This window comes from Homalodisca vitripennis, chromosome 4, assembly GCF_021130785.1.
Source record: "Homalodisca vitripennis isolate AUS2020 chromosome 4, UT_GWSS_2.1, whole genome shotgun sequence".
NCBI lineage: Eukaryota > Metazoa > Arthropoda > Insecta > Hemiptera > Cicadellidae > Homalodisca > Homalodisca vitripennis.
The window spans coordinates 11,057,595-11,082,380 of NC_060210.1; the positions used below are offsets into that span (position 1 = coordinate 11,057,595).

The 24,786-nt window shown below is 39.8% G+C and overlaps 1 protein-coding gene across 1 annotated transcript; it reads left to right on the forward strand.

Moving 5' to 3' along the window:
- Window positions 1–787: 787 nt before the first annotated feature.
- Window positions 788–14,602, forward strand: LOC124358874 (facilitated trehalose transporter Tret1-2 homolog). Its single transcript, XM_046811107.1, has 3 exons — window positions 788–997; window positions 1,754–2,029; window positions 14,456–14,602. The coding sequence occupies exons 1-3, from the start codon at window positions 788–790 to the stop codon at window positions 14,600–14,602; spliced, it is 633 nt and encodes a 210-aa protein (XP_046667063.1).
- Window positions 14,603–24,786: the final 10,184 nt, after the last annotated feature.

Consider the following 24,786-nt stretch of genomic DNA (forward strand, 5'->3'; position numbering starts at 1 on the left):
CGATCAGTTCGGTCACTCAAATTTAACAAGAAGTAAGGGGTAAAGTTAGGGGATGGGAAGGATTCTAATCCACAGATATGATCCCTCCAAACTTTATTGTCTGTGTCATATAAAGAGCCAATTGGTAATTGGCCTTCTCAGACTTCTGTGTTGCCATCAATGATGAAGCTATCTATAACAGCACATGATTAGCAAACGTTGGGACCTCAGGATTCCAAAACGTCTCCAAAATGTTTCAGGACCCTGTTCAGTCAAAGATGATTAACAATCATGGTTACACAAATGTTGGTTATAAATCCAATTTCTCCATCTTGACGTCAGAAATCTTTTAGAATTACTGTCTAATTGTATGATCTGCAGATGCTACATTAGCGTATTATTTCAAGATGCAACTAGGCCTACGCACAGGCAGATTGGCCATGTAGGCTTTCCAGCATTGTCATAAGTTATTTATTGTGCTATTCGTTACGCTTATCTTACATATTCTTCTATATATAAGCTGCTGTATACATAATAATATTTAATCTAAGAAAGGATTGTGTAATATATATATATATATATATATATATATATATATATATATATATATATATATATATATATATATATATTGCTGGAACATACGTTATTATTCATTCATTCAGTTTAACTCAGGTATTCTCTTTCAGTGAACATCGTGTATTTAATATGCGGTGCGATCTACGCGTGGTCGTCACCAGTTCTGGTGAAGCTCAAATTATCCGACTCAGACGCCAGTACAATAGCTTCCACATTATCTCTGGGTGCCATGGCGGGGCCCTTAATTTCTGGGGCTCTTGTGGACAGATTGGGCCGCAAGGGGACTGTGGCCCTCAATATGGGGTTCATGACCGGCTCTTGCCTTCTGCTAACGGCTACCAGAGATGTCATGCTCCTTTCTGTGGGCAGATTCATGTCTGGGGTCTCTTGGGGCATTTCCTTCTCCTCAATTCCCTTGTACATCGCGGAGATCTCTGAGGTAATGTCAGTATTATGTAAGTCTGTACTTGATGATGAAATGATGAAGGATCTATAAGTTAATCAAAATAAAGTGGTCCAAAACTAAACCGAACGTGTGTTTAACCACTTGATTAGATGTATTTCAAAAACCCAGAAATATACATATTAGTTTTTAATGTTCGCCTGTCATAGCGATAACTTCTATGACGGTTCTTATCAATTTATTGTGTTTATGCAAATTTTGGAATCTAGTAATCTTGCTAGAACAATCAACTTTGTCAGCAAGAACGAGTTACAATTTAAGTCTAGTAAAACTATCTCAAACTGCAGCGTTAAACTTGATTTCAATTTTATTTCAGAAAGTGATTTTTGTCTTCAGGAAAACTCTATTTTTATGGTTTCACCATTCTCTTTATACACAGCATATCATTTTACAATAACGACATAGTAAAACATGATTCTGTGTGTATAATTTACTTTAAAAAAAAGCTCTGATTATGTTTACTGAGAACGGTTCAACAATTCAACTTTACCTGTCCATGAATTGAATTCAAAGATTACAATCTATTCCAGGATTCCGTGCGAGGAGTTCTGAACACAGCAATGATTATCTCCATAGCTACTAGAACTTTATCTATCCATGCATTGAATCCAAAGAGTACAATCTATTCCAGGATTCCGTGCGAGGAGTTTTGAACACAGCAATTATTATCTCCATAGCTACTGGAACTTTATCTATCCATGAATTGAATCCAAAGAGTACAATCTATTCCAGGATTCCGTGCGAGGAGTTCTGAACACAGCATTGATTATCTCCGTGGCTACTGGGAGCCTGTTCATGTACGCCGTTGGACCGTTTGTCAGCTACGCAGTTCTCCACTACATCTTGGTCGGCCTCTGTATATTCTTCTTCTTCCTGTTTCCATTGCTGCCAAACTCTCCTTACGCTCTAGTCATGAACAACCAAACAGTTCGTGCAAGAGACACGCTTTCTTGGCTCAGGGAGAACAGGTCTCCGTCATACGTAGAAAATGAACTTCAGGCCATACAGGTAAACCATTACCTGTATTTTTCTATAATGTGCAATATAGGCTATTTTATAGCCGCGGCTTCGCCCGCAATTTCCAAGCGACATTCCGTGTATTTGTTTGAAAAACTCTCACGATTTCAGTAACACTTGAACTATTTCTGATTAATGTAGAGGAACTCCAAAGCCTAAGTTCATAGTTTTCATAGTGAAATTACATGTGGTGTACAATGATATACTTGTGGTGGAATTAGTCATATACAGGGTGATTCATGAACTTCTCCCCCCACTTCTACAGCACATTGTACTAGTAAAAATAATGAAAAAATGTTATATAAACATAGGTCCGAAAACGCTTCGTTAGCGAGTTACAGCTAGCGAAAGATTTCGCCTGAATTCCTGGGTAAAGAGTAAAATAAAGCCATACTGAACTTTTGGAAAGGTTAATTAAGTAAGAAATATCGTGGATTCTTATGTATTTTTACCAGATAAAGCTAATAAAATAGGTTTCAGAACTGTACCTGTAGTATTTTTTGAGGGATTCAGGGTTAAATGCAAAAAATTGGGGCACGAAACAATGTTTTTTTAAGTTTGATGTACAATAACTTTGTTAAATTGGTAATAAATACATAAAATCAACAAACATTAATTGTAGAGAATTTAATTCTGAGAAAATTGATATAATCAAAGTCTAAAATAAAACAGAAATAAGTACCAAAAAAATCGATTTTATTCAGTATAATACATTACTAGCTGTAAAGAAATACCGTACGGTATTTAGTTAAAATAAAACAAAAACAAAATGTTTGTTCCTTAATGATGAGATAAATTGAGAGAAAACAAGATTAACTGTTAAATAAATTTGTTTGTAAATAAAAATATCATGTTTTATTACGTTGTATTTTTTTTTAATAAAAATGTACATCAAATGTTCGAAAATAAATGAAGCAAACATTTTCCCATTATTGTTTACTAATCATCGAAATGCAGTTTTTTGTTTTATTAATTTCTAAGTTGGTAACGCACGAATAACAGCTGATCAACAATGGTATTCTGTACTGTTACGTTAGAACTGTGTATTAGTGGTGTTTTGCAAGCTACAGCAGGAGATCGGGTTCTGTGAATCGTGTTATTAAATGCAATTTTTCTGTGAGTTATAATTCGATTGTTTATTCAGCGAAAAAATGCCTTACTTATTTACATCAGAGGAATACGCTGATATGGTTTTTTATTTTGGGTTACTGTAATGGTAATGCTAGAGCTGCTGTAGTGAAACCTTACATCGCCGCTCGCACACCCACAGCAAACCAACAGGGAAACGCGCGCCCATGGTGGCGAACGGGATGCCGGATCAATATTAAACTAGGTAAAAAAAAAAACACCGTGGTCAGTATACTCAGGTTCATTTACTACGAAAACACAGGCCTATCCAGTCAATATAATTAAGTATATATATATATATTATAAATAAAAAAATAAAAAAGTGCCTGCAGTAGTATACAGGGTTTGTCCGGAAAGTAATAGGACTGATTTTCTTTTGCCGAGACTGTACTTCGGAGCGTGCGCGCAACGACTGGATTCGGTAGAGGGTGTTCCTAGCTAACGAACAAGCGGCTGGTCAGTTGTCTCCGAGCACCTGAAGAGTCAGAACAGGCATTTTCAAGTGACGTGTTTTTGTGAGTGGTGCAAGCTGAAAATGCAGCGTTCGTTAGAGAAGAGGTACACGATTAGATTCAGTGTGAAACTCGGTAAATCTGCGGCAGAGACATTTGATATAATCAAGCAGGCTTACCCAGATGTTGCTTTAGCAAGAAGTGGTGTGTTTCGGTGGCACCAGGCCTTTTTGGAGGGCCGGGAAGAGGTCGCTGATGAAGACCTTGCTGGAAGACCTTCGACTTCGACAAACACCGACAATGTGACTCGTGTGCGCAAAGTTTTGAACTCAATACTGTCGACTAAGTATTCATTTAATTGCCCAGATGTTACATTTACCGAAATCTGTCGTTCATGAAATTGTGACGGAGCATTTGAACATGCGCAAAGTGTGTGTGCGAAGATGGTCCCAAAAGTGCTCACTGGCGACCAGAAATTGCGGCTCACACCGTCTTTCTTGTGAATAGCTACCTGACCAAGGCCGGCATCCCAACTCTTCCACAGCCGCCCTACAGCCCAGATGTGGCCCCCCCCAGACTTTTTTTGTTTTTCTCGCCTAAAAAGGCAAGCATTTTGAGACGACAGAGGAGATATAAGCAGCTTGTACCGCGGCTCTCAAGGCTATTCCGGAGAATGGCTTCTGTGACGCCTTCAATGCTTGGAAATCGCGCTGGCAGCGCTGCATCGACGCAGAAGGAGCCTATCTTGAAAGTTTTTAAAGAATTGTAACGATTTGCTCAATACATTTTTTTTAATTGACTCAGTCCTATTACTTTCCGGACAAACCCTGTATACCTCGAACAATTCTTGTCAGGTGCACCTGCATACAAAAAATTAGACACGCCATAATTTGAAACAAGAAATGCCAATTCCACCCGGTATCCTTCGGCTAAGGGCGGGCTCCTAATGAAATCCAAGAAATAACTAAATAATATCTAAAACTAACTTAAAATAAAATAACAAAATATAAACTATATAAATGGCAACAATAACAATAACAAATAAATAAAGAATGCAGGGTATCACAGATTTTGACTAGCAGTTGTGTCCATCATGGTGGCCGTCCCTCAGCAGAGCGCAAAGTGAAGGTTCTCTGCGACCACGCATGATGGAGAGATGACAGGAGATAAACAGCTCATCCCTTGGACCTCATCAGTGAGGGGCCGTAAACCTAGCCGCACATGTTAGAAGGAATCAGCTCAGCAAATCTAACAAAATACTAAAATAAACCAAAATATTAAACAGGAGCTACTCCTAACTAGTACACTACAGCTCAGAGTCTTTACGCCACTCTCCGGAAAGGCCAAACGCCTTCAAAAGGTCAGTCGCCTCTGCAGCCAATAAACCACACACACACTATATAAAACACACATGAGCCGGGGAGATATAGGTATTGAACCGGCTCAGACTCCCCCCCCAAAAGGAGGAACTCCCCTCTGTTAATTTCTTCAAAAAGAAGAACTGAACGAAATGCCTCTCCCCCCAAAGGTTGAAGAAATATAAACCGGAAACCCTGAAGTCTGCAGAGGGGAAAACCAAGAAAAATCCAGTTGGAGGCAAGAAATCCCTCCAAGAGTAGCGTGGGTACAAAGAAGAAAACAGGAACCTTGATCAGGAAGAAGGAGCAGAGGTGATCAGGCCTCTGGACCTAAAACCCTTCCGCACAGACTAAAGAGAAATCACGGATGACTCCGGCAAGGCTTCAGATGGGATATGTGCGCCTTCCTGAAAATCTTCTCGGACTGAGGATCTCCCAGTCGGGCAGTCACCGGAGTCAGAAACTTCAAGATGCGGTGGGGGACCAGTCCAACCTGTAGCAAAGTTTAGCAGCTCTTTTGTCCACAGCCGAACTGACTGGGTGAGCCTTGCAGTAAACTAGATCCCCCACCTGGAAGGGATTGGCAATACGACCTCGGTTGTACTTCCTCCTTACTAACTCCCTAGCCCGAATGAGATTCCGCCTGGCTGCCTCCCAAGTGGCTTTCACATCGGGAGTACCAGGAGGTGGCAGAAGATCGCTAATTTTCCAAAGGTTCGCCAAAGGGTTGTTTGGCGGAAAGCCAAATAATAACTCGAAAGGTACCGCCTTGTGACTTTCATGCTGGGCCGTATTAAAGGCAAATTGGATCCAAGGTAGTTGTTGATCCCAGGTGGTCTGATTTTCCGCATGAAAGGCAATGAGAGCAGATCGAAGATTGCGATTAAACCGTTCGGCGTGAGAAGGCTGAGGATAGAAAGGGGAAGTAGTCACATGGCGGATTCCGTGCCCAAAGCACATTCTTTTAAAGATATTAGAGACAAATTGTGAACCATTATCGGAAACTAAGGTGGCGGGGATTCCAAAGTGTTGAAAAAAATGGTTACGAAGTGCTTGCACCGTGAGCTGCGCGGTAGCACTCCGCAATGGGAACAACCAAACAAACTTGGAGAAGGCATCCACACAAACAAGTAGGAACTTATTTCCGGACTTGCTACGCGGGAGAGGCCCAACATAGTCAATGAAAACCTTCTCCAAAGGTTTTTCCGCCACCTCAGATGACAAAAGACCCAACTTGGTATTTTGAGCGGGTTTTGCTTAGCGAGCACAGTTCACAAGAACGTACTCGAGCTGCAATATCCCGGTCCATACCTTTCCAGATGAACTGATCCCTAATCTTCGCGATGGTCTTATGAATTCCTAGATGTCCACCCACAGGAGAAGAATGAAAATACTGAAAGACCATCGGTACAAGAAAGCTTGGCAGCACTAACTTAGGTTTTCTCCGCTGCTTGTCACGGCAGCATAGAGCACCTCGGTACAGAAAAATAAGGAGGGTGGGCACCTCCGTTTTTAAGCTCATTGATGATAGCAGTCAGCTCGGGATCCTTAAGTTGGTGTGGAACAATGTCCGAAAATGCCAGAGGAAAGTCTAGGAGCACGCCACAACATGGCGGCTCTGATAAATTCTGGTGGTCGTTGGGTAAGTGATACATGCGTGACAGAGTGTCCGCTATGATATTTTGGGTGCCTCGCACGTGCTGCACTGTGAACTTAAGGGCAGAAATTTGGACTACCCAGCGACCAATCTTCCCGAGCTGACGGGGGTGGGCAAGGAGCCAAGAAAGTGCCTGGTTGTCGGTTTCCAACAAAAATTCTTATGTTCTAGGTAAACGCCCTGAACTTGTTAATTCCAAACACGACAGCCAAACATTCCAGCTCATAAACAGAACAACTCTTCTTCTCACAAGGGGTTAACGTGCGTGAAGCATAAGCTATGGGCTGCCGGATACCATCTACTTCTTGGGATAAAACAGCAGCAACGGCTAAGGAGGAAGCATCAGTTTGCAAGACGAACCTACGACTGAAATCAGGCATAGCCAAGACTGGAGGCTGCATCACTGCCTCTTTCAGCTGCTCAAAAGCAGTCTGTTGCGCTTCACCCCACTCAAACTTGGCACCCTTTTTCCCAAGAGAGTTCAGAGGGGCCGCCACTTCAGCAACATTGGGGATGAAACGACGATAAAAATTTATCATTCCCACAAAACGGGCAATCCCCTTGGCATCCTTAGGAGGAGGAAAACTCCCTGATTGCCTGGGTTCTCTCTGGATCAATACAAACACCTCGAGAAGAGACAAGATGACCCAGAAACGATATTTCAGGCTGAGCAAAACTCACCTTTTCAGGATTGACGGTAAGGCCAGACTCTCGCAGCCTAGTTAGAACTTCCTCCAGATGAGTCAAGTGCTCCTCATAACTCTCACTGTACACAAGCAGGTCATCCAGATAGTTGAACACGAACTTAAATTTGACATCATGAAAGATAGAATCCAGGAGTCTGGTGAGTGTTTGGGCTCCCACAGCCAAGCCCATTGGCACTCGGGTGAACTGGTACAAATTCCAAGGCACACAAAAGGCAGTGAGAGGTCGAGACTCGTGTTTTAGAGGAATCTGATGGTATGCCTGATTAAGATCAAAAATGGAGAAATACTTGGCCTTACCAAACCAGTCGAAAGCAGAATGCAAATCGGGGAGAGGCACGGAGTCAATTTCTATCTGAGCATTGAGCTTTCGATAATCCAGGACCAATCTGGACTTCCCATTAGGTTTCGGCACTAGAAACGCTGGACTGGAAAAATTTGAGCAAGACGGCTCGATTACCCCACTCTTAAGTAAATCATCGATCATATTTCTCAGAATTTCCATCTTGGGCGGAGCAAGCTTATATGGATGGGAACGTACAGGACGGGTGTTTGTAAGACGAATCTCGTACTCCAAGAGATTGGTCGTGCCCAGTTTGTCAGTGAGGACTTCAGGAAAACTGGAACAAATCTGCCTTATGTCCTCAGCCTCTTTCGGCGTAAGATGTCCTAGTTGGTCAGGAGGAGTCAAGCTCTTATCTTCCATCTCTAAGGCAGCAGTCCCACGAGACTCGACATCAGAAAAGGGAACGAGCACCCGCCTGGCGAAAGCAAAGAAAACATGACTGGAGGCCAAATCCAAAATCATGCCAGTTTTTCCGATAAAATCTGCTCCCAAGATGAAAGGAAAAGTCAGGTCCTTAGCCACCAAAAAGCTCCAATCCCAAGAGAAATAATTAATTTTGATGTGAATCTGGGCACTACAGATAATAGGTAAAGGTGTGCGTGAAGCAGTCCAGCAGATAAGTGAACTAGGCTCAACCTGCCGTATTAGCCCAGAGGATTTTAGATCTTCAAAAAACGACAAAGAAATCAGGCTGCGTGCTGACCCAGAATCAACCAGGGCCTTCTGCACCACATTCCCCACAAGCACATCCAGTTGTGGGCAGGTTGAGCGGGCAGCCCTTACTCCCTGCGCGGCCAGAGCAGCAACCTCCCCTCTCGGCCAACGATGATAACTGTCCCCAAGTCTATTTCTTTCTGTTTTCTTTCTGTTCTGTATTAAACCAGCTACCCTTTTACCATCAAAATTATGTACATTTTTGCCCTCAAAATTACCTTTACGGCACGAGTCGGGCTTACTCGTCCGCAAGCTTACTAGTTTTTTTTATTAAGTGGACAAAACGGTCTAATATGTCCCACTTGCTTGCAGCCATAACAGGTAGGAGGCTGCCTACGGGAAGGAGCAGCCGCTGGCTCAGACCGCACCGGAGCATGGACCGGCCCCGGAGGCAAGTGAGGAAGATGCCTCGACATGGCCTCCCTTTGATCATCCGCATCCTGAACCCCTCTAGAGATGATGGAGAGGCGGTCCAAATCCGCAAAAGATGCGGGACGGCTACAAAAAATCAAACGAGAGCGTTTCTTCAGGTTTAATGCCCTCCAAAATAAGGCTCACCAACTCTGTTTCGCTCAAGCTCAAGCGCAACACCCGGGCTACATCCCGTATCTCCCCGACAAAATGGCTCAACGTCTCGTCTGGTGCCTGAGGACGGTAAACGCGTTCCACCCGCAAGCGCTCCCTAACCCGAGCAGGTACAAAGAACTCCAAGATCTCGGCGTGGAACTGGTCAAAAGTGGCACCTCTCTTAAGGCAGTCTAGAAGGCGATCAAAAAGCGGCCTTAAGGAAAACTGCGCTAAAATCTGCATAAGCATGGCATCTGTCATACCAGGAAATTCTCTCAGCTTAAAAACTTCCAGAAGGAAATGGATAAGTAAATTAGTGTCAAGCCCATCAACTCTGGGGAAGTGTTGTAAAACACTCCCCAAAGGATGGGGCAATTTGCCAAAGCTAGAAAAGGAAGGCACAACTATAGATGATGCCTCACCAGCCGCTTCAGGGGGCCACTACCCATCGGAGACATAGTAACTCTGGGAGGCTCGAAAGAAAGAGCCGGAGGACGGTTAGCAAAGGTAATGGTAGTGGGAACCTCCGTTGGAGTGACAGCGGTAAATAGTACCCCCTTCTCTTTCACCGAGCGCACCTCACTCAAACCATCTAAGGCTTGTTTTAAATTTGTTACTGGCCGAAAAGGCCCAACTTTTAATATCAGAGTCTAAACTAGGAGCTGACATAAGTAAAACTATTCTGTCACGCCAATGTAAAAGTTGAGATGCCAATCTAGCCTTCGCTGACCCGGACATGGGAAGTGACTCAAAATTAATATCGTCTTCTAACTCTTCCATTCGGGTTTTACAAAACTCAAATTCAGTATTAATTTGGAACTCTGCATTCCAGCTGCGGTCCAACGCTATACAATCCCGTAATTGAGCTCTTAATGCCCTCACATCTCCCTCGGGCTTCTGTCCTCTCGCCAGGACCTCAAAAACCAACTCGGGCTTGCGCAGATGTTCAGGCACCAGGGAAAACGCCATACCAAACAATTAAGACAAAATAAATACAACAAAGCGTACGCAACAATTACTTAGTAAACTAAGTGGACTCAACTCACAAAGGGCTTACACTGACGAGGTCCAAGTGAAGAACTTAATACCTGCTACCTAATAGAAGGATACCCTGCAAATATACACTAACCACAACCTACAAACACAGAAGCAATAAATATAACAAAACAACACATTGATAGGGGAGAAGTAGAGTACAGTTAGGTAAATTTAGCGGTTAAGCAATTTAGAGTCCCCTGCTCCCTGCAAAGGGTAAGTCTGCAGGAAGCAAGACACTAAACCAATTCCACCCGGTATCCTGTGCTAGGGCGAGCTCCTAATAAAAAAAAAATGTGTACTCTAACCTCCCCCTACCTAACACTAACCTACACCAACAAACAAAACCAGAAACTGAGAGACAGCTGAGAGAGCAGGTAACCACGCTCTGCTACCATTGAAACCTTACATCGCCGCTCGCACACCCACAGCAAACCAACAGGGAAACGCGCGCCCATGGTGGCGAACGGGATGCCGGATCAATATTAAACTAGGTAAAAAAAAAAACACCGTGGTCAGTATACTCAGGTTCATTTACTACGAAAACACAGGCCTATCCAGTCAATATAATTAAGTATATATATATATTATAAATAAAAAAATAAAAAGTGCCTGCAGTAGTATATACCTCGAACAATTCTTGTCAGGTGCACCTGCATACAAAAAATTAGACACGCCATAATTTGAAACAAGAAATGCCAATTCCACCCGGTATCCTTCGGCTAAGGGCGGGGCTCCTAATGAAATCCAAGAAATAACTAAATAATATCTAAAACTAACTTAAAATAAAATAACAAAATATAAACTATAATAATGGCAACAATAACAATAACAAATAAATAAAGAATGCAGGGTATCACAGATTTTGACTAGCAGTTGTGTCCATCATGGTGGCCGTCCCTCAGCAGAGCGCAAAGTGAAGGTTCTCTGCGACCACGCATGATGGAGAGATGACAGGAGATAAACAGTTCATCCCTTGGACCTCATCAGTGAGGGGCCGTAAACCTAGCCGCACATGTTAGAAGGAATCAGCTCAGCAAATCTAACAAAATACTAAAATAAACCAAAATATTAAACAGGAGCTACTCCTAACTAGTACACTACAGCTCAGAGTCTTTACGCCACTCTCCGGAAAGGCCAAACGCCTTCAAAAGGTCAGTCGCCTCTGCAGCCAATAAACCACACACACACTATATAAAAACACACATGAGCCGGGGAGATATAGGTATTGAACCGGCTCAGTAGAAGAATATGAACTACGTTACCCTAATAGGAGGATTCCAGATACCAAAACAATTTCAGGAACGTTTCGTACTCTTCGGGAAACAGGATCACTACCAAGTACTAGAACCAATTATGAACGAGCTGTCCAACTTAATGATGATATTGTTATTAATGCTGTTCATCGCAGTTCAGGTGTAAGTACACGACGTATTTCTAGGCGGATAGGAGTTTCGCAGTCAACGGTGTGGAGGTCACTTAATCGAAACAAATTTTATCCGTTTCATAAACAAAAGGTTCAACATCTACAGCTAGGGGATGGTCCGCTTCGCTTGGAGTTTTGCAACTTTTTGAATATTAATCAACTCTACAAGCGTAATTTTGTTTACGGATGAGGCACAATTCACTCGGGATGGTGTCAATAACTTGCACAATGAACACTCATGGGCAGAAGAAAATCCACATGAGGTAGTGGAACAGAACTTTCAACACCGATTTAGCGTCAATGTCTGGTGTGGCCTTTTGCACAATCGGCTGATTGGACCTTTCATATTACCTGGACGCCTAAATGCTGAGTTCTATTTGCATTTCCTTCAAGAAGAGTTGCCGCAGCTGTTAGAGAATGTTCCTTTACATCTCAGACAAAATTTGTACTTCCAGCATGACGGAGCACCTCCCCACTTTTCACGTGCCGTTTCTGCTTACTTAAATCATCAATTTCCTGGACACTGGATTGGTCGTGGAGGGCCTCACCCTTGGCCACCAAGATCACCAGATCTATCTCCATTGGATTATTGCATCTGGGGATGGATGAAAGACATTGTATACAAGACAAAACTGAATTCTCGTGATGAATTAATTGCCCGTATTATGGATTCGGATGTGCAGGATACAGGGAAGTCCTGAAAAATTAAGAAACGCAACAAAAGCAATACACAAACGTGCTGCAAAATGTATTGATAATGATGGCCACATTTTCGAACATCTATTATAAAAAGGTGCGTACGGTTGGCCCAACCTGATTAATTTTGCTTAAAACTAGTAATGTATTATACTGAATAAAATCGATTTTTTGGTACTTATTTCTGTTTTATTTTAGACTTTGATTATATCAATTTTCTCAGAATTAAATTCTCTACAATTAATGTTTGTTGATTTTATGTATTTATTACCAATTTAACAAAGTTATTGTACATCAAACTTAAAAAAACATTGTTACGTGCCCCAATTTTTTTGCATTTAACCCTGAATCCCTCAAAAAATACTACAGGTACAGTTCTGAAACCTATTTTATTAGCTTTATCTGGTAAAAATACATAAGAATCCACGATATTTCTTACTTAATTAACCTTTCCAAAAGTTCAGTATGGCTTTATTTTACTCTTTACCCAGGAATTCAGGCGAAAATCTTTCGCTAGCTGTAACTCGCTAACGAAGCGTTTTCGGACCTATGTTTATATAAAATTTTTTCATTATTTTTACTAGTACAATGTGCTGTAGAAGTGGGGGGAGAACTTCATGAATCACCCTGTATAATGCGTCAGGTACCCATTTTTCATGATTAAGAGGACAAGAGGTTAAGCAAAATTGTGATTAATTCTTATTTAATGGTTTGCCCTTCTAATTCAAATGTATCATATTTCAAACGATAAATTGGAGTTTGCTATTTTACCCTGAGAAACAATAAATAAATATATACATACATGATACAGTAAATTTCTTACTTCCCATTCCATATGGTCGTACTGACATAATACTATGTTTACAAATAACAGTTGTATGCATTTAACCGGCTCGGCTCTATGAACTCACATTACAGAACTTTACAGACCAAAATACGATATTTTTTCTTCTTGAAATACCAGCGGGGCGTAGCCTGAAAGAATTTACAAGATAAGAATAGGCCTATGTTCATCCCAGGGAACTTGGGAATGTCCATTTAAAATTTCAGTACAACAGGTTGAATAATTTTAGCGTGAAAGCATAACAAACTTACTTTAGAATTTATAATATTATTAGGATTAGGATTATTTGTGACCCCCACCCCCCCCCCCCCCCACCCCCCCCCCCCCCCACCCCCCCCCCCCCCCACCCCCCCCCCCCCCCACCCCCCCCCCCCCCCACCCCCCCCCCCCCCAAACCATTCCATTAAAAGGAGAACCTAGTCTTTGCCAAACTAAGAGGAATACGTCACTGGCCTGCCACAATCACGGAAATAGTAAAACATGAAAACAAAGCATCAAAATATTTCTGCTTATGTTTTTTGGTGACCGCATGACAGCCACAGTAAAAGAATCTTGTCTGACTTTAATACTCTGACAATTTTCACAATCCATCGGTCCTACCACCGACAGAGGACTTAAAGAAACACAAAAAAAATTTTAATAAAGCCCTAGCTGACGCAGAAGCGGCTTATAAAGCGCTGTCTAGCCCTTCCATGAGCCCAGATGTCCTGCACACATCAATAGATGAACTGGCATGCAGTCTGAGAGAGAGTGGCCTCCTGGACAATCTGGAAGATAATGAAACGAGAAAATTAAAAATGGCCGCTAAGAAAGGAGCAGCTCTTCTAGAGGAAAATAACTTTCTGAAAGAGAAAAAATATTAGACTAGAAGCTGCACTAGAAACTCTAGAAGAAAAGATTGAAAAGAATGGAAAGTGAAAAAAAGAAGTACATCAACAAAATAGAAAATCTAACTACCGAATAATTCTGAAATAGGAAGCTCAGCTTGCAAAAAGAAAAAGAAACTTCGCTTGGACACACAAGACTACTTTTGAGGGAACACGATAACAAACATAGGAATATACTTATCGATGATTATGTACATAAAGGTTGCTAACCTATAGAACACAATTAAAAACCTAGAAAATAAAAGAAATCCTCAAGAAACTAAAAAGCCAGAGCCACTTACTTGCATTTAAAGAGCAATGAAACTCAGACTGAAACTTTCTCACACCACATCCCCCAAGCCTACAAGCTGTCCATCAAACATGCTGGTGGAACTTGCACAACTAAAAGCAAGGCCAAGATAGGTTTTGGAGAAACACAGTTAGGGATTTGAACAGGTCAAATTCAAAACACACATACCAAAGTACCCTCGTAGATCAGAAAATCAAATGATGTGCACACACACACGAAACCACACACAGCAACTCGGGACACTATGCAGGCCAGACCAAATCTTACTCCATCTAAGAAAAGGAAAAAAGAACTGCTTCAGTGTCTCATTGCAGATGGCTAAATGCAGAGAAACTCAGAAGAGCCAGGGTATGACAACACTTGGTCTGGAACACAGACGACAATCCACCCAGACTGCACATGGAGAGGAGGGCCTTAAAGTTGATTGGATGTGGAAGCAGAATCCCCTACACAGAGAATAACCCTTTGATGACTCAAAAACACAATAAGTACATCTAACAAATGCACTCGTAAAGCCTCCCATCCACACTCTTCAACTCTTGGCACATGATGAGTAACATATATGGAATTCTTTGACAGAAAATATAGAACACTACAGGGCAACTTTTGAAACTGCGGGAGTTAACAGGGAAAGATATGAGGGAAAATTTTGAACTGGCAACTGACACCACCACACTGAATGAACAATTGCACACCACCGGCAACACTCAATAATACCGGAAAAGAGTCACCTTTTCTTAGACAGAGGTCACAAAACAAAAAACCGCCACAAACCACGAGTCTTCTTAATCTCAGAACTGAAGAAAAAAGCAAGACTCTAACAGTTCTCCATCAGAACGTAGACAGGCTGGCAAACATAATAGAAAGAATAAACCACGAGATCAGCACTAGAATGCCGGACATTTGATCATCCTCACAGAGCATGGTATGAATAAAGTAAACATTTTAGAAAATGTACGACAACCAAGGTACTCACTAGTGAGTGGTTTTCAGCAGAGTCCAATCACCAAAAAGGATGGAGTCGCTATATATAAAAAACGAAGAACTGGGAAATAACATACAAAATCACAGCCTTGAAAACCGCAGTAAGCAAATCGAACTGATAATGAGATAGGCATGTATAACTCTCAAAATAACAAAATCAAAGTACCTATTATATTCTTGGCATTTATATAACAACAAGCCACCCTCGACCCATCTATTAGATAAGCTGACTGACCATGCTGGACGATCACCCAAAGCAGAATACCCCAGATCCTAATCAATGGGAGACATCAAAATACGACTCTTTGAAAGAACATAATGAAAAAACCCGATTCCAAAATGGAATTCCTTGCCTCCTATAATGCTGACGCAGACTTATACTCCCTGCAACAAGGGTTACCACAATAATACTCGACATCCCTCAATAGACTGTGTTTGTATAAATACATAGTATACAAACATAAACATCGACGTAGAGGTTGTGCACACATGGCCTCTCAGAACCACACTGGACAATTACTGCGACATAAGGTAATACCAACACAGGGCAATAAAGAAACCTGACCTCCGCAGTCGCAGACATCTCAATGAACAGAAATCTTTGAGGGTTAACACCCTCAAAGCAGTAAAATACTTCAACCCAGGGACTGGGAAAGTGTGGGATCTCAGTGAACAGTGTGGAATGAAATCCAGTATAACAACTTCTCCAATATCAATTAGCTTCTGCACTAACAACATCACCACGACCACAGCATTGTCCCATATTAAAAGAACACGAACACAGGCACTAAGCACTAAAAGAAGAGTAATAAATGAAACACCGAAGCTATGGTCTCATGAGACAAACCTTCCAAAGTGCATGGCAAAAATTACAATCAGTCTGGCAGAAGATGAGGGACAAGAGAGATGCTGTAGGAAAAGAAAAAGATCTATGACCATGAAGCTCAGAGCCCTTCGACGCCTGGACTAGTGAAGAGCACATACATACTTAGCGAACAACAAGAGCCAAGGCTTTTGTGGGACACTTTATAAATGGGTTGAAAGAAGACCAAAGGGTGTACAGGCGTTCAAATATGCACACTACGTTAATCAGAGGGAAATTGGTAAATTACCCCAAAGCAATTGCTGACCACATGAACTTCATACTTCCGTCAACATCGGCTAATGAGAACCCCTTTGAAGCAAAACAATGTGGTAATCTTCAACTGCCCTTCAGACGGGAATGATGTTCTGAGCCTTCAAACTATGCTCCGCTTTATATACAAAAAAATAAAAATTATAAAAATAACACAAATTCTAAATAAATTTTTAAAAATATTTATACAGCCAACTACTCCTCAAAGAGGTCCAGAAGATTAATTGACTCTTTTAAAAACCCAAAAACATCGGCAGGAAATGATGAAGTAATCAAGCCAAGCTTCTGAAAAATACTGCAAAAATGAACTTTCTCCTAATTCCTTTGTCCACATAATAAACAAATCTTTCTCCCAAGGAATCTTCCATGCAGCTCTAAAAAAGCGCCAAAGGTATATGGCTAAACACAAGAAAGGGAGATAAGACAGAGGACCATCACAAACTATAGACCAATCTCATTGCTGTCAACCTTCTCTAAAGTAATCGAGAAGGGTTGCTGCTTGCCAGACTGCTAGGACATCTCAAGTGGCAACGGACTACTGACAGACAGACAGTCATGGTTTTACTGGCGGTGAAGTGTCTACCCATAACAGCACCATTATTGACCTGATTGAACATATTATAGACACACCTAGAAAGAATGGGGACACACTGTTGTTAGGCAGTACGTGCTTGATTATAGCAAAGCATTCGACTTCGCCTGAGCCACGACCTGATAATTAGGGAACCCCTGAATGCCCTTGGAATCCATGGTGTGGAGGCCCAAATGGTTCAAAGACTACCTGAATGGAAGAAGCCAGGTAGTAGAAGTAAAGCAATACCCTGAAGGAATTGACAACCATAATATTAAGTCAGACCCACTCCGCAATCGCAAAAGAGGAGTTCCCACAGGGATCTGTTCTGAGGACTCAGCCTTATTTGTCCTCTTTACAAATGATATGCACAACATCTCCAAGACTATGCCGTAACAGTAATTTGTACGCAGATGGACTCAGTGCTGCTCACTGGAAAAGAAAAGTACAGGAAGACCTTGAAATTGCTTCATATATTGCATCTAAACGTAGCAGCTGAGTTTACTCTTCTGTAAAAATGACCTCGTCCATTAACGAATCTAAAGACAAAGCAGATAGGCTCTCTGGGAATAAATAGAGAGAAAATTTCAGAGCTCCCCAGTATTACAGCAACCAACGTTTAAGTAAATCCCAACTTAGGGAGCGTGACTAGACGAAAAAGCTGTCCCTGGGAGGGGGCAAGTAAACAAGCTCTGTAAAAAACTTAGCTCAGCTATCTTCGTTATAAAGAGGATCAAAGACAATAAGCACTCAAGCAGCCAGCAAAAACCTCATATCATGCACTGTTTTGAGGCGCCACCTGCGGTATGGGCATTTGTGTCTATGGGGCAGGCTCAACAGCAAGAAAATATGGCAGCGCGTACTGATCCTGCAAAAGAAAGCCCTGTAAGAGCAATATCTGGCCTGGGCACAAGAGACAGCTGATAGACAATTCTTTTAAAGACCTAGGTATCCTCACTGCACCCTTCACTCTACATCCTGGAGACAATAATGTATGCTCTCTACACAAGACCCTGCCTAGTCACCAAGACAGACATGCCTATCTTACCCAGAAATGCTGCAAACTATGCGTTAACCTCCACACAAGGACAGCACTGCTACGAGTGACGGAAAGCCAACGCTAATGCTGGAGCAAAATTCTTCAAACTGCCTTACCCAGAAGCACTCAAGACGTACCAGCCGTAACCTGCCTCAAGAATGGAAGCTAACTGCCTGGCCCTGCTGGGGAGGATCGTTCTACAGCCTTGAAGAAATTCTTGACCTGGAGAGAACATGAACATTGACCCACTTAATATCCACCTGCATTAGTGTGTCCTCTGACAAATTAGTTCAAATGCTAAAACATATCACTATACTGTATTGACACCAATTCAGATCCTTGAATGATCTTGTATTTAAGCCTACTCAATAAACTCAATAAAACCTCAATAATAAACTCATGACCCATCACTCCTGCTTCAGTTCCCTCATTGATCTTTGACCGACCTGTACAACATCTACTGAATTACCTGAGGCAGTGCTATATCAGCTACCACTTCACCTTTATGTGAGGAAGGAAGTAATGAACTGTGCCATAAGGCTAAGTCAGACACACAAATTCCTTCCAGGGGACCTGGAGGGGCACTATAATATCCTCAAAGAGGTAACATGGAGTAAAAGTCTAATACAGTTACAGACATCATACCAGTCTGATTTAAAACTTTTAAGCATTCATATACCAGTAATCTTGCTGGAATACCAGCAGGTGCGCTAAAAAAAAGCCTGGATCACTCACCTGGTGTACAGATGCATCTAAAATGAATGGCAAAGCTGGACTGGGCATTACTGGATCTAAGTGTGAGGTTGCAAAATCCCCAGGAATGCATATACCACAGTGTTCCAAGGAGAAGTCTGCATAATACAGAAATGTACCTCAATAATCCTAGAGAAGGAGGAAGGGAACCACAATCGATATAATGTCAGAAAGCCAAGCAGCACTAACAGCTCCAAGGTCTTAGACCTGTGAGTCAAAGACTCTGCTGGAATGCATTAAAAACATTGAAAACGATGCAAAAGAGACAATGTTGGTGACGAGAAGACTGACAAGTTAGCTAAAGCTGGAGCGTCTCCCATTTTTGGGCCCAGAGCCGTTTCTTGGTACATCTAAAAGCCAAGCTAATGATGGAAAGCAGGCAGTGGAAAGATCATAACAAGAACAAGGTCTGGAAAAGTACACCAGACAACAGAAAAACTAAACTGTTCATCAGGCAGTTGTGTAAAGGAACCAAGGAATTACTCCTCAGCAAGGAGGACTTGAGGTACCTGACAGGGTCTCCCCTGGATATTGTGGCTTCAACTATCAGCAATATATGAAGCTTTTATTGAAGAGGGGTCAGAGACGGCAGCATATATATCTGATCATTCGAAACAGCCTTCTCATGAAAGGTTAAACCCCTTTGGGAAGGCTACCATGCTAACTAAAGAGTAGCAAGTGTAAACCCTAAAAGTATCTTGCACTTTTTCAAGAGTCTAAAACTCTTTTAGTGAAATTAGCAGGGTATTATCACAATACACCAAAACTGGTCAGAGCGTCTGAACTAAAATTGAGTAGGCAGCAGTGGCTAATGGTCCTCTTTATAATAATAGCTTAAAACTTTCACTACCAAAAAGAAACCAAACAAAGCTTTCAAAACAGATATAATGAGATTATTTCTCTTTTATAATTGATTATTTTTTATACCAAAGTGAAATTTAATTTTCCTGGACAGTCCTTGTATTTTGATTTGAAGTTTTTTATTATTCCTAACAATAAAAGTATTCAGATTATAATTGCTATTTTGTATAATACTACTACACAAAAACAATATTTTTAGAACTACTATTTAGAGTTTGGTCCAAAAATATTTGTAGGTAGAAATGTATTTTTGAAAGTACCTTATGTTCAATGACTTATGTTTCCATTTTGAATAAAATTTGGTCAAACAAGTAATTTTCTATCATTACATATATTAAATAGTTAGCTATTATAGTTATGTATTACATAATTTTGCTGGTTTAAATTCAGAACTGATAAAATCCAAGTAGATTATTCACTGCATGCTAAAAAATTGTTGATCAATAAAATAATATTTATGTAGTTACATTACTTTCTGTATTTAATGACACTGTACAAATACCATTAAGAATAATTGTGCTTTAAACATTTAAAAAATGAAACATTTCTTTGAAATAAATTTTTATTATACATTTTATTATTTCTATAGAAGAAAGAATATGTAAAACTTTTAAAGTAAACCATACTTGAGTACGTTGTGATTTGTGTTTCTTAATCTTAATACTATTGTGAATGTAAAGACGAAAGTGTTTATAAAATGAAGGGACTAATTGAGTATGCCATGTTGTTTTATCTGTTTCAAACATTTATTTAATAGTAATCTTAAATATTTTTAATGTATAACTTTTTCTAAATTTGGAATATTATATTTTATTTTGTACATAAAACAATTTTTTAGATTACATGTAATTAATAACTATTTTTTTAGATTACATGTAATTAATAAACTGTCTAAGCACAAGTCTCTCTTTCTTGTCATTTAAGATAAGTTTTTTGTAATACTGCAACATTGTTTGAATCATTTTAATGTTGTGATTTTGGCCTCTACTCCTAGGTTGTAATTTGTTTACAAGTAATCAGATTTCAGCCTCTCAAGGATTCAAGTGAGTTGGCCAGGGGAGCTGTTTACTGTACATACACTCTTGTATTACTTCTCTCTCAGTACACACAAAGTTCTCTTCGTTTCAGCTGACCGCTGTCAATTCGGTACCTCTGTGTTAATTTCCATTTAAAAAAGAACTATTGTAATTATAAAAGAACAAAATTAAACACCAAACAAAAATTGTTTCCAAGTAAAAAGATGGTTCCTTACTGCACTTGGCATGTTACACTTTTATTATTGGAATTTTAATTTAAAAGACTGTAAAAACATTTTGGAAGTATAAGTGTATTCTGTCACTAGCCAGTAAAATAGTTGAAATTCTTTGTTTAACCATCACATTCGATTGAAATTTTGAAACCACCTCTTGATATATCTGTAGACAACTTGACTTCTAGTAAATTTATGTAGCTTTCCTGTATCGTATTTTTGTCTTGAACACAGAAATATTTTTTAATACATTTGCTATTCTCTTTGCTATATTACTGTCCTGTATAACTTCTATTAGCGTACTCTTCTATCTTTAAGTTTAAGCACCTACGATACTCATCTCTGCTGCCTGTGATTGTTTTGTTTATGTTTTTTAGGCTGCGTTGCCGACCACTGTATACACTGTGTATTTACATATTATCGCACTGTTTTCTTATGTTTTCCAATGTTTTGTTTTTCATTTTATTTCCGTGGACCTCGGTGCTCTGTCTCTCCTGTCTGACGATATTGGTGAGTCTGGCTGGTTGGTGTTAGCGCAGTAGTTGTGTGCGTCACGTCCGTTAAACCACTAACCCTATGTAATGCACATACAGGTCTCCAGTGTTTAGATGTTTTGCATAGAAATTAATGAAATTTATTAGCTTGGAGGGAAATAATTAAGATTGTAGTCATTTTAGTATTTATCGTAAATGATTATTTCCCTATACTTATATCCAATCATTATAAAATTACATATTTATGCAAGGATTTTCGGTCTGTTAATCTTTTATTTATTTAATCTTGCCTTCATTATTATTTATTTCATATACTTCATAATTTTTTATAGTGAACTGACTTAAAACAGTTTAATGTTTTCATCTTGAGAAGCTACAATTTTGAAATTTTATTGTAAACTACTCAATTTATTAACCGTATGAACCACAAAATGCAAGAAGTGAATGCTGAAAATTAACAAAAGCATGGTATGGTAAAAGGGTATGGCTAAAGCAATAAGTACTAACTCAAGAGAAAAACAATTGGCTTGATTAATTCTAAATCTCATCAGTTAAATCTAAGTCCTGCATCATACCTAACGTGAAGCGCATCACTATTCCCAAATTCTAAATTGTACATTTTAAGAATTTGCCATGGAAATAATATCTTTGATTCTACATGTATACAAAGCAACATACATAGAAATATAAAATAGCAAAAAAATTGAAGTAGAAAAGGATTGAAAAATCGTATTTCTTTCATTCTTTTGCTTCATACATAACAATGGATAATTTCCATTTGATGGCTACATTTCTATCTACCTGTTAAAATAAAGGTATCTGGTTGAATGCACAGTGGTTATCAGTTTTCTATCTTGCTTGTAAAAGGTTGATATGAAACATTGTGGAAGCTATGTAATCAAAGATAACCCAGTAGAAGGAATTCCTGTCTTTCACTGTGTGGGCTCATTTTGTAAGATTAAACCAGAGCAGTTATACCTGTGGATGTAAAACCCAGTAGAAGAATTCCTGGACAATCTTCACTGTATGGGCTCATCTTGTAAGAGTAAAACCAGAGCAGTAATACCTGTGGATGTAAAACCCAGCAGAAGAATTCCTGATCACAACCTTTCACTGTGTGGACTCATCTTGTAACAGTAAACCAAGATCAGTAATACCTGTGGATGTAAAACCCAGCAGAAGAATTCCTGATCACAACCTTTCACTGTGTGGACTCATCTTGTTAACAGTAAACCAGAGCAGTAATACCTGTGGATGTAAAACCCAGCAGAAGAATTCCTGATCACAACCTTTCACTGTGTGGACTCATCTTGTAACAGTAAACCAGAGCAGTAATACCTGTGGATGTAAAACCCAGCAGAAGAATTCATGATCACAACCTTTCACTGTGTGGACTCATCTTGTAAACAGTAAACCAGATCAGTAATACCTGTGGATGTAAAACCCAGCAGAAGAATTCCTGATCACAACCTTTTCACTGTGTGGACTCATCTTGTAACAGTAAACCAGAGCAGTAATACCTGTGGATGTAAAACCCAGCAGAAGAATTCCTGATCACAACCTTTCACTGTGTGGACTCATCTTGTAACAGTAAACCAGAGCAGTAATACCTGTGGATGTAAAACCCAGCAGAAGAATTCCTGATCACAATCTTTCACTGTGTGGACTCATCTTGTAACAGTAAACCAGAGCAGTAATACCTGTGGATGTAAAACCCAGCAGAAGAATTCCTGATCACAACCTTTCACTGTGTGGACTCATCTTGTAACAGTAAACCAGAGCAGTAATACCTGTGGATGTAAAACCCAGCAGAAGAAATTCCTGAGATCACAATCTTTCACTGTGTGGACTCATCTTGTAAGATTAAACCAGAGCAGTTATATCTGTGGATGTAAAACACAGCAGAAGAATTCCTGAATCACAATCTTTCACTGTGTGGACTCATCTTGTAAGATTAAACCAGAGCAGTAATACCTGTGGATGTAAAACCCAGCAGAAGAATTCCTGATCACAATCTTTCACTGTGTGGACTCATCTTGTAAGATTAAACCAGAGCAGTAAATACCTGTGGATGTAAAAACCCAGCAGAAGAATTCCTGATCAGTCTTTCACTGTGTGGACTCATCTTGTAAGAGTAAACCAGAGCGTTATATCTGTGGATGTAAAACCCAGTAGAAGAATTCCAGAACAATCTTTCACTGTGTGGACTCATCTTGTAAGATTAAACCAGAGCAGTAATAATACCTGTCGATGTAAAAGTTTACATATCACACAATATCTGATACTACGAGATCTGTATGGAAATTCATTTCTACCACGAAAATAGTTGCAATAGTCAAGTCAATATGATTCTTGTTATGAATTTCGTAGAGTTAATCAGCCGTTTCTTGATTAATTACAGGCTTTCCAAACGTCAGTATCACTGAAAATACCACCAACTTTAAATTATGTTCTGTGGTTAGTATTTTCTGATTGAAAAACTTTCACACTGCAAGTGTTGCAATAAAATTTTTGCGTGGTAATTATGGAAGACCATCTCTTGTACCAATTATTGTTCTAAAAATAGACGACAAAATGTGTGATTACTGATAGTTCACAATAACGATTCACCCATATTTCACAAGTCTGAATCATCTTGTGAGTGGAAGAAGAATATTAACTCATGACAGAATAACTCACATTAGTGGCAGAATTGTACAATAAAGCACACTGAAAGTAGTAGAGAGTAATTGATACAATTAATAAAGTCTCAGTTTATTTAGATTATTTCTTGCAGCAAAATGGAACTTAAATTGTGATCAACTTAATATTTAAATAATTTCTAGTATTAAAAATGGAAAATAATGAGGAAGAGATTGTGGAAAACAATACAGACAGTTTTGAAAAGAATGAAAATATAAAGGGTGCTGGTACAAGAGTTAAAAATTAATGAGAATTAGTAAACAAAACCTTTTTTTAGAATATTACATTTTAAAAACAAGAACAAGAAGAGAATGTTTAAGAGAAAATTATTGATTCTGGTGTGCAATAAATCACATGAAATTTAAAGATCAAAATGGTTATTCACAGTACAAAGAGTGTACAAAAATTTAGTTAAATTGGGAAAGAGGAGCTGAGAGGAATGTGTATAGGTTTAATTATGTTATTTACAACACATTTCCTTTTTAACTTGCCTCTAGCAGATCTGAAGTCAACTGAGCTACATTGAAAACAACGACTTAAGCCTTCTCCAAACTTATATGAGAAAAACAAGGCACTGGTTGGTGTTTTGTGTGAAAATTCTGTGTTATTGATATTAAATATTAATTTTAATTCATTATTGAGTTCATTCTTAAATTGGCAAACCTCTGATATTTTACTGACGATAAAACCGGTTGAAGACAAGAAAGGAGGGTGAAGTTCCAAGTGGTGTTGAAGTTTTACATAATCTGCATGGGTTAACATGAGTAAATACCCAATCCTATCTATGTAACACCATGCCAGAAACAGGCAAATGTGGAATATAAAACCTTATTGCATGGGAAAAGAGAGAGCTGCAATAACCTTGGCCTTCTTAAAT

Bases quoted from the DNA above. Each gene is read 5' to 3' on its own strand.
- LOC124358874 (XM_046811107.1), top strand. From the start codon at position 788: ATGGCGGGGCCCTTAATTTCTGGGGCTCTTGTGGACAGATTGGGCCGC. The intron at 998-1,753 runs GTAATGTCAGTA...AATCTATTCCAG, and splicing joins ACATCGCGGAGATCTCTGAG to GATTCCGTGCGAGGAGTTCT. The intron at 2,030-14,455 runs GTAAACCATTAC...GTCTCATTGCAG, and splicing joins ATGAACTTCAGGCCATACAG to ATGGCTAAATGCAGAGAAAC.